This window comes from Boleophthalmus pectinirostris, unplaced genomic scaffold (assembly GCF_026225935.1).
Source record: "Boleophthalmus pectinirostris isolate CB_2022bp ecotype Guang Dong unplaced genomic scaffold, ASM2622593v1 HiC_scaffold_21, whole genome shotgun sequence".
Classification (NCBI taxonomy): Eukaryota; Metazoa; Chordata; class Actinopteri; order Gobiiformes; family Gobiidae; genus Boleophthalmus; species Boleophthalmus pectinirostris.
Window position 1 is genome coordinate 29,641,314 of NW_026571175.1, and position 13,729 is coordinate 29,655,042.

General features: G+C 38.6%; 1 protein-coding gene across 1 annotated transcript in view; it reads right to left on the reverse strand.

The window, feature by feature from the left end:
* Positions 1-13,729, reverse strand: part of macf1a (microtubule actin crosslinking factor 1a) — a 325,705-nt gene that overhangs the window by 210,455 nt on the left and 101,521 nt on the right. The window contains 10 exon segments of the mRNA XM_055156981.1: positions 426-578; positions 3,255-3,380; positions 3,766-3,861; positions 4,965-5,069; positions 6,945-7,106; positions 8,024-8,101; positions 9,397-9,525; positions 10,312-10,612; positions 11,588-11,742; positions 13,252-13,345. Coding sequence (XP_055012956.1) covers positions 426-578; positions 3,255-3,380; positions 3,766-3,861; positions 4,965-5,069; positions 6,945-7,106; positions 8,024-8,101; positions 9,397-9,525; positions 10,312-10,612; positions 11,588-11,742; positions 13,252-13,345 — 1,399 coding nt within the window.

A 13,729-nucleotide genomic window follows, 5' to 3' on the forward strand; every position in this document is an offset into this window, starting at 1 on the left:
CACGGCTTAAACCATTTGTAGGCCACGTCACAATAGGAAATGGACAATTGTTATCAATACAGAGGAAGCTCAAATGTGATCTTGGGACAGGGTTTGTAGAGGAATTTGGTGCAGTGGGGTAAAGTGGAAGGTACATAGGCTGGTCAAGAATGCACTGGTTTAAAATGGCCTAGAGTAGGATCATAGACTGTATAAAGAAGCGGACAAAGCGAGCGTGACGTCACCTCAGTCAAATGAAGCTCACAGATTTTGGAGCCAGTTCCATATTAGAAAAAGGAGTTAATTTACGGAGAAAATAGTGGAATAAAAACACCAGGATCATGTAGAGCGTGGTCACTTCACATTTACTGTCCACTTACATGTACAGTCTACGATTAGGGTTGATGCTGTGTGTTTCTATCGTGTGGTAAATGTATGCGGTTTACCTCGATCTGTCTGTAGTCACATATGGCTCTGATGGGGGTGGTGGAGCCGAGGGGGGTCTCCGCACTTCGGGGTTTGAGTTGGACCACGGTTTTGGCTCGTCCCACCAGACTGGCCACTGTGCCCCGGTACTCGATCAGCTGCTCCTTCTCCTCCTGAACACAGACAAATAATACGGGTTTAGAAATGGTAAGGCAAGGCAAGTTTATTTGTACAGCACAATTCGTACACAAAGTACTTCAAAGTGATTTACAGAATAAGAAATACATTAAAATCACAATATAAACAAATCAAAATATAAATAATCATCATAAAATTAAAAAGAGAGAGACATTAAATTAGAGAGAAGAATGCGGAATGAAAAATGAAACACTTTCAATCATATGCACAACTACACAGAACCGTTTTGAGCCTGGTTCTAAACAGAGTCAAAGTAGAGGCTTGTCTCACATGTTCAGACCGTTCCAGGTTTTAGCTACATGAATCTGAAACGCTGCATCCCCGTGTTTAGTCCTGACTCTGGGCACCAGCAGGAGGCCGGTCCCTGAGCTCCTCAGAGTGCGAGATGGTTCATGTGGCACTAACATGTCACAGATGTTCTTTGGTGCTCGGCCATGGAGAGACTTGTACAAGCAGAGCCGCTTTAAAGTCTCTGAGCCACAGGACTTATGTGCTCGTACTTCCTAGTTTGAGTGAGGACCTAAGCTGCAGCGTTCTGGATGTTCTGGATGTTCTGCTGGATGTTCTGGATGTTCTGGATGTTCTGCAGCGTCTCACAGCTCGTTTGGAGAGACCAGTGAGCAGAACATTACAGTATCTAACCTACTGGAGACAAACGCATGGATAAGTTTCTCCAAATCTGCTTTAGACAGTAAACCTTAGATTTTTGATGTTTTTTAGATGGTAAAAGGCTGCAGATGTTATTGATTTGATGTGGCTGTTAAAGTTCAAGTCTGAGTCCATTATTACCCCTAATGATATGTAGCTTATTGAGTATATTACCTATAACACTTGAGAATATAGATTAACTTTAAAGCTGCACTGCGTCAGTATTTCTAGTGCAGGGTCTGCCACCTGATTTCTCCATGGAAATGTCATTGCTTTGTCTAGAATGTTCCACAGTACAGATTAAACTTATCTATCATGAGGGAGACAAGCAGGTTACAACACTATACTACTTTACAGTTCAGATCTGTGGAGAGTCGCCTCTATTCACAGAAGGAATTATTGTATTTTTGATCAATAGAAACACCCGTAATCATGGTATATGTAGTTCAGTTTGTTTTTTTAGCTGTTGCTGCATCATAACTATGAATTTACGCAAAGAAACGCATAATTCGATATATTGTTATGGTATTATTGTGAGACTTTTGACGACATTTCGTGACAAAATAGTCCCCACAACTTATTATTAAACAGCGACGATAACAACACTATCATCAACATCTACTTCCAAACTACCTGTAACTGTATAAAGCCCAGTTTCTATTGTACACGTTCTGCTTTTGAACCTGCATCGTGCTTGTGGGTTTGTCCTGTGGAGCGTGGCCCTCAGCGGCGCCACCATCTGTCTGAAGTCAGGTGTGCGCCAATGTGTCCGTGAACAAATGGCTCAGGGGAGGAGGATGAATCAGCGACGCTTCACTGCTCCGCGCGAGGATCAGGCCCGGGCGCGGTGACTCAGGGGCAGGGCTAGAGACTCGATGTTAACACGTTCACACTTTGGTTTATGGGTGTAGATGTGCTAACGGCTGGAGGCTGCGGTGTGTGTCATGCGAGAGGCGTTTGGTGAGTCATAATTACAGCGTTCACACATAGGGGGCAGCAGAGCGCACACGTGAAACGCAGAGGTCACTGAAGGGGTAATTTTCTGCAATCAGACCATTTCAGAGTTTGCAGACGTTTCACAGAGAAGTTCATTGACCAAATAGTGTAGTATTAATGTTAACAATATTTTTGTTATTTCTGGTATCACTTGGCATGTAATTTTTTTGTTTTGACAAGAAATATTATGTAAAAAAAAAAAGGCAAACTAATGTGGCAAAGATAAAATGAATGCTAAAAGAAAGAGATGTTTTTAGATTAATTGCACTTTGTCTTCTAAATACAACAGTTATGCTAAAAAATCATCTAGATATTTGATTTTTACCAACTGTGTAAATGTACCCACTGTTATCCATGCAATAATTTTCTTAAAGGACCCATATTACACTATTTTCTGATCTGTTATAATGTTGTTTTCGCATCACAAACAAACCTGGAGTTGTGTTTTGTTTCATTCACACATGTAATACAGGAAGTGCTCCACTGTGTTTTTAAACTACATGCACCTTCCCTGGAATCATTCAGGTGATTTCAGCCCTGAAATTTCCAAGGCAAAAACTACTTCATGACATCACAAGGTGGAACAGAGCATTTTGAGCTTTGGCGATGTAAAGAGACTAATAACAAAGCTTTACCAAATATGTGAATGAAACAAAACACAACTCTGGGTAAGTTTTTCAAATTAAAATTCAATTCAAAATTGTTAAATTTCCAGATGAATATATGAAACATTATGTCTCACTCTCAGTTCTTCTAAATTAAATAATATTTAAATAAAAGGAAAAGTCCAAAGTTCTTTAAAGAGATGCAGACTCCTGTTTCCTGGCAGCCTGGTGGTTAGAGGGGGGAGGGAGTTCAGCATCCTAACAGCCTGGTGAATGAAGCTGATAGTGAGTCTGGTGGTGCGGGAACCAGTGGGTCCCAGAGGGCAGGAGGCTGAACAGATTGTGTGCTTGCATCACTCGCAATTGTGACTGAAGTCTTTGATGAGGAAACAACATTCTCACCATAGAATCCTGCAGCAGATCCTCCAGTCTGCTGAGCCTGCTGTTCTTGTCACAGGTGTATTGTCTCTTTATGGTGTCCTGGAGCTGCTTCAGGTACGACTCGCAGTCTCTGGCGTCGCTCATGAACTGCACACAAAATAAATGTAATAAATATGTAATGTAATATATAAAATACAAGACTACATTCAAACCATATTCCATACAACTCACCCTTATGTAACAGATAATACTCCCCACAACTGTACAACAACTCACAACCATTATTTAACATTATTGTGTATAGCTGAGAGTTATATTTGTATTACTATATTTCTATGTTTTTATTTTTACTACTCCAATAAACATTTACCTAATTATGCTTTACCTGTCTCTTGTTATGTTGCTACTTATTTTGAACGTGTTATTATCAATTATATTTTTGCTCTTTGTTATTACGTGTGAGCTACTGTGTCCAAATAATTTCCCTTGTGGCTCAATAAAGTTTGCCTAAATCTAGTGTTTTATAAGTTACCTGGAAGTACGCAGTGTTGTCTTTGAGATGTTGCTCCACACAGAGGCAGAGCTGGTTCACCCACTGCCACTGAGTCTGAAGAGCTGCGCTGTAGGCCTGAAGAGGAGGAGGAGGATAAAAGATGAGAGGAGATGACGTAACATAAGAGAGCCTTTTGTATTTTCTGTGAATATTTTTTTTTTCTGTGGATCTTGGATGGAAAGATCTTAATCTTTAAACCGTATCGACTATTTTTAAAACCTTTGTTACTTTCGACTAGGGCCCGATTGATATGGATTTTTGCAGCCAATATGACACCAATAAAATGGGAGTTGGAGGTGCTGATAGTTGATATAACAGCCAATATATTTAGTGCTGTAAAAATTCACTGTAAATCTTCAACTGACTATAAAACTTAGCTCAGGCTCTACTGGATTTAACTGTGGTTTGTTTTGGCTAAATTTATTCTTATTGTGCCTCTTTACAGTCATATTTAAAGACAGTAGATTCGCCTAATGGCATTTTTGCAAGACATTCTAGCCAGTAAAGAAATTATGTGTGGGAGCTACAGCAGCTAAGCACTAACTAATGAGAAAGAACGAAAAGCAGCTTCAAAACGAACACATTTGCAACACTCACTGCTCACACAGGCTCCTCTCAGATCACAAGTCTTGACTAATAAGTTTGATAAAAACAAGCAGTAGTTTTGTTGCCGGCCTAAACTGCGCTGAAGTTCACTTTTATTTACGGTGTTGAGCACATGGATCTGTGGCTGCGCACTGATGTAAACAAGCACACGTGAGTCTGGGGGTGCGTTCAGGGGCAGTACGGTCTCACAAACACCGACAAATTACACCGCAGATAAATACTGATGCAGCGCCACATATTAGGACATTTATCTATCTGTAAATGTGATTAAATTGACACAATATAGAGAGAGTCTAAGCTTTAAAATGAGATATAACATGCCCATCTGGACTATCTGCATATATTGGCCAGATTTAGGCTGACAGCTGATGTGTCTTAAAGTGCCCATATCAGGTCGGGCCATACTTTTGACCCCATATTTAAGGTCCCAAATTAATAATCATTTTCAGGTTTGGTAACTACTTAAATAAGAGTTTAGTTGTGTAGTTATTATTTTGTGTTACCATATTTTTTTTTGTGTACTAAATAAATGAATAATGTACAAATATTTCATGTAGTTTTCTCTGCGTTACCTCTACGGTTTGTTTGGCGGGATGGTTCTCCTGACACAGGCGTCCGGCTGTTTCCTGCAGCGACCGCATCACTTCCCGTTTCTCCTCCAGCTCTAACCTCATTTCCTACAAACAGAACAGGAAATTATAGAGGATTATCAAAGGAATGACATCAGTATATTTACATGAAGGAAATATCGTGTTCTCCGTTAGTCTCAACAAAGGAAATTGACCCACGCCCCAGATACAAGAAGCTCATTTTAAACAATACCCTATTAACCTATTTTCTCAACACTTTACAACAGCCATTTACAATAACAAGTGGGGGTATTTACAAAAAAAAAATCTTTCTTTTTTACCACACATCTCTATAATCCAACAGCCTAATAGGTACATTCTTCTCTCCAATTTATGTCTCTCTTTTTTTAATTTTAATCTTCATGATTATTTATGTTTTGATTTGTTTTTATTATGATTTTAATGTATTTCTTATTCTGTAAAGCACTTTGAATTACTTTGTGTACGAATTGTGCTATACAAATAAACTTGCCTTGCCTTACATAGAGTTCTGAGTACTTTTGTGGACTTTACACTATATAAATATGAGTAGGTTTTATTGAATATTATAGATTTGTATTTGCATTCAAAGACTTTATAGTACATTTTATTGATACTAGGCAGTTCTTCATGTATGTCTATGGTGGAATGTTCAGCAGTTACCATGGAGACACAGCACACACATTGGCAAACACTGTCAAGATAGTTTTAAGACTGAACTACTCCACAGTAACAGAGTACAGTTCTCTTTAAGCTCTCATATTGGGGTAATTTGCACTGTATTTTAATAGTTTTTATTGTATATTATAGACGTTGTATAGATATTTTTTGTATATTTACTCCACACTCACAGAGTACAATTCCCTCTTGGCGTTCATGTTGGAGTAGTTTTTACCAGAGTTGGGACCAAGTCGTTGTTTGGCAAGTCTCAAGTAAGTCTCAAGTCTTTGACCTCAAGTCTGAGTCAAGTCCCAAGTCAAAAACAGGCAAGTCCAAGTCAAGTCCAAGTCGTCTGCTTTAAGCTTCAAATCATTTCAAGTCTTTAAACCAAAGTTACATTTATGCAATTTATATGAATTTTTAATCTAAATTGTACTTAAAAAAGGTCAGGGTATATTTATAAATGAGTATTTATATAAGAGTTGTAGAAATGATCATTTTTACTTTTTGTCTTGACAAAATCTTCGTGAGAATCATTACGGTCAGAACAGAAATAATTCAGATTTTAAAGATGCTTAATAAGAGTTATTTTCTCATGAAATTGAAGGATCATGTTCTATGCAGTTCCTTCAGTTTTACTGTATTGTACTGCATATTACTGTAGTACATTTGAGGATACTACATCACAGTACTTCAGTTACATCCAAAGTAACAAACAGTTGTGGGAGGAACATGTTCCAGTTTGTTCGTGTAAAATGAATCAACTGTAAAGAGAAAAGTATTATCTAAAAACATATATATTTTTCTTAGAAGAAGCATCAAGTCTTCTCAAGTCACAGGTCTCAAGTCCGAGTCAAGTCCCAAGCCACTGACCTTCAAGGCCAAGTCAAGTCCTAAGTCTTAGTCTATTTTCTCAAGTCAAGTCTCAAGTCCTAAAAATAGTGACTCAAGTCTGACTCAAGTCCCCACCTCTGGTTTTTACTGTATTTTTATAGTTTTTATTGTATATTATAGATGTTGTATAGATATTTTCTGCATAGTTACTCCACACACAGAGTAAAGTTCCCTCTTGGTGTTCATGTTAAGGTAGTTTTTATTGTATTTTGAGTTTCATTGTATATTATAGCTGTTGTATAGATATTTTTTGTATATTTACTCCACACTCACAGAATAAAGTTCCCTCTTGGCGTTCATACTGAAGTAGTTTTTGCTGTATTTTAATAGTTTTTATTGTATATTATAGATGTTGTATAGATATTTTTTGCATAGTTACTCCACACTCACAGAGTAAAGTTCCCTCTTGGCGTTCATGTTGGGGTTGCCATGGCTCCAGTCGAAGGCGAGCTCCTCCTCCTCTCTCTCGTTGAGCCAGATGAGCTCCTCCGTGCACCGCGACACAAACTCGTGCAGACTCTCCAGACTTCGCAGGCGCCACGACGACTGTTCCTATGGCAACCAACAACAACACCACACAGTCAGGGGATGCTACAGTAATGTTTCCATCAGTAAGAAGAGAAATGATTGAAATATTGTAGTAATGCAATATAAGAACATTTCTGTAGTATTTTGGATCAGGAATTGTTTTACAAATCTTACAAAATTACAAAAAGTAGAATGAAAAAGTAAAAAGTGCACACTATCATCACTAGTAGCTATGAATGGGATGAGACACAATTTCTACAAAATGAGACAAGACAAGATTTAGAGAAATTACTCTTCACCGTTTTTTTTTTTCACTTTTATTTAATTCATAGTTTACTGTTATTTTAGCACTGCTTTTTGGCATTATAGCTTCTCAAGGAGTTATTCAGCAAAGTTAACCTTTTTTATCCAAGGCAAATGTAAAAATATGAGGGGAAAAATCTCAGGAGATCATTTTTTTTCATGGGTGCAGAGTCTTGTGGCAACTTTGTCTCGCGAGATCTTGTAGTACAAATCTTGTCCCATCCCTCCTAGCAGCATTAGTAAAAAGTACTGCGGCAAACTCCAGCTACGGCTACTTCTACTACTTAATGCTCCTATTACTTTTTAAAATTACTTTCAATTACTTATACTTCTTATAACTTAACTACAACTCATATTACTGTGCCCAACAAAAAAGTGTCAGATGCAGCTTTAAACAAAGGTTCAACTTTAATGAAAATATTAACAAAATCAAGCGACAGATCCCCAATATCTTTTGCTCAATCTCAAATATCAGTTTCGTTTTCAAGTTCCAGCCCATAAGAAAAGAAATCTCAGGGGTCCGGCAGATGAATAACTGAGTGAATTTAAATGAGCGATCTGTCACGCTCTGATCGGATTAAATAAAAATGAGTGCGGATGGAACAAAGAGGAGACGCGGACGGCTCTGTGGGACTGACCAGTAGTTTGCAGTATTGGTGCTCCAGCTTGGCCAGGGTTTCAGAGTAACTGCTCTTGAAATTTGGCGAGACTTTGGGCTTTGGGGAGAGAAAAAAAAAAAAGAAGAGTTTACAGTTACACAATCAGTTATATTACGGACAAAAACACATTTAGTAAATCATTTCAGTAAGTTAATTCAAAGGAAAAACTCATTATAATAGGGATACAGATATTTATACAAAAGTTTTTTTTAATTTGCTGTCATGGTTGGTTTTAAGAGTTTTGTTAAGACATATCCTCACACACACACACACACACACACACATGTAATGTTATGTAAACTATTATTATTTGCCAAGTATCTCTAAATACAATGACTGTGGTAGGAAAATGACATAAAACCTTGCTTGGTTATTTAATATAAAACAAAAATCCAATATTAGGTGGACTTGGCAGATAATTTGTGGTGTCAATATTTTAAAAAATCAATATACAAAAAACTGCATTATACCTTTTGAACTGAAATTACCACAATAATGTAAGCTTTGCCACTCAAGTTTAAATGTAAAAAAGTGTTTTTTATGAATCAAGTTTCCTACTACCCAGAGACTGTGGCTATTGTGATATAGATATTTAATTTTACCAAATAGGAAGTGAGTAATGGGGCCCTTCCGGCTAGACTGATTCATCAACCAGTTTCACTTTGTGGAAACCGTCTGACCTCACAGCATTAGGATTCGTTCGCTCGACGGAAGTTGGGTACTTTTTTTCATTTAACCAATCGCTGCTATTTGGTTGTGATGTATGTAATGCGTTGCTAACGGGGCTAACTGGTATATTAAGCTTTTCCCAAATCCCGTAGGAAGAAAAGCAATAACATCTTTCCCCTTGATAAAATTCATCAAACATTTTCTTTGTTCCGGCTTTAAATCCTCGATCTCGAGAATCGTTGCCAACACAGAATGTCTGACTCTTCACTGATTGGCTGGTGCCCAAACTTGCACTTCTGGGGTTTTTGCAAACCGTCTAGTGTATTCCAATTTCTGACCTAGTCTCTGGAGAGAAATGAAACTGAGCGGAGGCACTAGGTGGTGCCAGCCTGGATAGCTTCCGAGTCCATCTGCTTCCAATTAACTTTACAGTAAAAAATTATTGCTGCTCTGAGCCTCGTCATTTTGGTAAAATGTTTGTTTTAACCCGCTCTACATGATCGGGGTGTTTTTATTTTGCTATTTTGTCCATAAATTAATTCCTGCTCTTAATGTGAAAGTTGACTCGGAATCGTGAGCTTCAATCAGGACTTCACACTCCCTTAATCCACTTCTTTATATAGTCTATGCTACTACTCCTGTACAGTAGTAATATGTTGTGTACTCTTGTGTCCTGTGTGTACCTCGTAGCTGCGTGCCTCCTGTAGGCTGCTCATCAGATCCTCCACCGCTGTGTGGATGGAGTTCTGCTCCGTCAGGTGTTTCTCCACAGAGGGGAGATCTGCGCCCCACTCCGCCTGCTCCAACAGGTCCTGAGTAAACAGAAAAAACAAATATAACTGTTCAAAGAGTCAAATATCACCAAAAAGTTCACAATGGTGCAATCAGATACAAGTTTTTCAGGGATATAAGTATTTGTTTTGATGCAGCCCATGTGTGTCTCTAATTGGCTAATCCACCTGTCAGTCATACCCATCATGCAGTTTCACTGCTGCTTCTGAAAAATGAATTTCCTTTGGGATCAATAAAGTATTCATCTATGGTAACACTTTATTTTAGGGTGCACTTATGAACATCTAACTACCTGTTAATTAGCTGCTATTTGTTAGACATTTACAAACACTTTCCTATTAATACACTTCTTATTACTGCTTATTAGTATGATACTAGGCCATTTTTGTCCATGAATTATGATTCTAGTAAGCTTTTGGCGCAAATACATTTTTTGTGCTACTTGTCCTTAACAACACCCTTATTACCAAAAGCTTATTAGAATCAGAAGTCATATACAAAAATGGCCTAGTATCATATTAATAAGCAGTAATAAGGAATGTATTCATAGAAAAGTGTTTGTAAATGTCTAACTAATAGCAGAATAAGTGTTGCCTTATCTAATTATTTATCTGTCTATCTATCAAAAAACAGGGAGAGTCACCGCTGACCAGACTCACATTTTGTGCTTTGGAGATGTGGACAACCTAATAATAAAGGATTACGCAAACAGAAACATAACTTCAGGTATGGTTTTGATGAGTTAACAACATTATAACAAGGCATAAGGCTCACAAGAGTCACTTTTATGTAATATTGGGCCTTACCTGTGTCTCTTCGACCCATCCCAGCAGCTCGTAGATGAACCTCAGACTCCCCTCGTCCTCAGATGAAGACATGGCCACTAACTGAGACCGGTCCATGGGCCTCCGGAGCAGAGCGGCGCCCATCATCCCCACAGCGCCCACGGCTCCCAGCAGAGTCTGTCCCAGAGAGAGCCCTCCGTCCTGGGAGCGCTGGGTGAGCTCTGGCCCTGTCCCGCTCAGGGCCTGTCCAAAGTGACCCTTCCTGTAGAGACTGGAGCACTGCAGCCGGAGGGAGACCAGCTCCTCCTGCAGGCACGACACTCTGAAGGGACACACAAATGTAAATGTGTAAGTGTAATGACAAATAAGTAGCATACGAATAATTCAACTTCAAATTTTCTAGTGTTACTATATAGATAACAAACAATATTCATGAAAATGGATAAACAACTTTTTCACTTGGGCCCAAACAGTGAGAAATACACACTAGTAAATCTATTTTAGTGTAAATCTGAAATGAATCACTGTCTGCAATCTGTCTGACAAGTAAATATTGTGCAACTCTAGAAACCAACACATCCCTTATATGTTTAAAAGGTACTGTATTATGCAAAATGGAGCTTTAAGACATGTTATAATGTTGTTACCTCCTCACATACCTGAAATTGTGTTTTGTTTTACTCACACATGTTTCAATAATTTGTTTTTTTATTAGTCTGTCTACATTTTCAAAGCTGAAAATGCTCTGTTCCACCTTCTTATGTCATGAAGCAGTAGATTTCAAGTTTACAGCTGCCTTCTAGCTTTTGTTCAATAGAAATGGACAATTTCCAGCCTAAATATTCAGTGTTTGTGTGTTAAAAATGTGTATATGAAACAAGACACAACTCCAGGCATTATGCTCTGACGAAGACCGTCTTGCTGGTCAAAACGTGCTGGGGTCCCTCCATGTAATAAAGGAGTTTTCATATATTCAGTCGGAGTGCCTCAGGTTTGTACCTTGCCCACTTTTACATTATTTTAGTAAGGGTAACTTTCTGTTAAGATTAACCCTCGTAGAGCACCTGTACTGCTATTTTTAACTTTTTTTTGACCCAGTGAAACGCGCAACCACTTTTCTTCATCTGACAGCTCCAGGTATGTTTTTGATGAAGAAACATTATAATCTAAATCAGAAAATTACAGAATATGGACCTATCACAAAAAAGACTGACAAATATACAGCAGCTCATATTTCAGACCAGAGATTAGAAAAACTGATAGCAGACTACAGACATGTTCACAGGACTAGACTCACCTGAAGGCCAGCTGCTCCACCTGGTAGTACCTCTCGTCCCTCAGAACCTTGAGTTCCTGGTTCAGGTTCCTGATGAGAGCCTCACAGTCCTGAAGGTAACAGGCCATGTCCCTCTCACACTGCACCGACTCCCCGCTCTCCACCCGGGACATGTCCTACACAAAAACAACACACACATTTTTACTAGAGTCATTTATTATAATCATGAAAATACGATGAAATGTGAAAGAAAATGTGAAAAACGATTTGGAATATTATAAAAACTGTGATTTGTCTACCTGATTTAGGACAGATTAAATGCCACATGAACTCACAAAGTATAAAAGTATATGTGGATTTCATTTTACATTTTTTAGTTCATACCATAGCCTGTACAAAGAACTGGACTATAGAGAAACGTTCAGTTCCAGTCAAATGAAGCTTATCGAGGCTTGCAGTTATAGGAGCAAATTTCGAGCTACTGTATATTCCGCGCGCTCTTAAGCCTCCAACCCCATTAAAAAACGACTGCACGCCCCGCAATCCAGAGCGCCCTATACACGAATCCACTCGGGTGTCCCAGCACGACTTCAGTAAACTACAAAGCCGCACCACCCGCAGCGCACGCAAACACACACAGGAGCAGACAGCGACCGCACAGCGAAAAACACCCGCAGCCAGACTCATCACTCCACGCCGAGGAGGAACGGAACGGAGGAACGAACCGAAAAAGCGAGTGCAATGTGCCACTTCTAGACACAACTGAGTCACTGCGAACACGCCGACAATCCGTTGGTCCCAGACAGCACCCTCCCTACACGCCACAACTGAACAAAGCCCAGAGTCACCGTGAACGCGACAAACAAACAAAACCACTGACCCATCCAACTGTTGTGTTTCGTTTAAAGTCTGGTGCGGTTTATTTGTGAAAAAAGTTCAAAAATAGACCATTTAATGACAGCGCGCCTTATAATCCAGAGCGCCTAATAGTGTGGAAAATACAGTAAGTTCCATGTTTGGAATTCCGACAGCAAGTATCAGCAACTAAAAGAACCAATCCAGAGTGAGGTTGCTGAAGGTAATGCTTGCAGGAGACACCTTGGGGAAAGACGTCGCCTGATTTGTCTGTTATTAATGTTCATATCTTGTTTTATGGACTAAATAATGAAATAAAAACACTACAATCATGCAAAGAGTTCTTCACTGGCAACATCACACTCCAGAGATTTTTGTCACAATTTACACAAGGAACACATTTTTCTCTGACACTTTTAAGCAAAATAAAGCAATTTTCTTATATTTGTATTTGTCAGATAATATTGGAAGAGTTTTGCCAGGTCACAGTTATGTAATTCTCTAGTATGAGGTCACCATTTCCAAGTAAGAAGTAAAATTTTAAACCTAAAAAATGGCCAAAGTGGGAAAACGAGTGTTTTCATCAAATCTGTAGTCTAACCTGTCATAGATACTTTATCACCACGAGAAATCCAGACTTCTTACGATACGCAGGGAAAGTGGTAAGCAAATATTTACGGTTCAAATAAAGACACTTGCCTTTTTATTTTAACTGTGTACTTATTATATTAGTGGATTGTAAAGCTTTAAAGATCCCCCATAAACCCAAACCTTTGTGCAAATGTGTGAGACAAATTAAAATTTAAATAAAGTAGAAGAGGAGCGCTCACAGCTTGTAGTGTGTTCTTCGCTAACGTCAGTTTCTCCTCACAGTCCAGAGCCATGTTTTGGATCTTGTTGGCTCTTTGTAGCAGCAGCTCAAGTCTAAAATAAAAGAAAGAAAAAGAAACAGTAATTAAATATAGTTAATGGAATATGCAAATGAGACAATATCAAACATACAACATGACATTATAACCTGACATGCGAAGAGAACAGGGTGGAGCTGTTATAGATGGTTTAGTTCTGGTTTAGTCCGGCTTTTGTGGGGTCTGTTTTAGGAATGCACTGATATGATCTCGAAATGTTTGAACATTTATTCATACAAAGTTGTTCAGGAGTGATTTGAAGGATAAATAACAGTTACATAACACAATTTGATCTCTTCTGTAAAGGAAATAAGTAACATTTTTGTCCCTTCACTGGTATCAGTCAATATCAGGTATCGGCAAATAATTAAAGTCCGAGTATCTGAACTGAAAAAGCAGA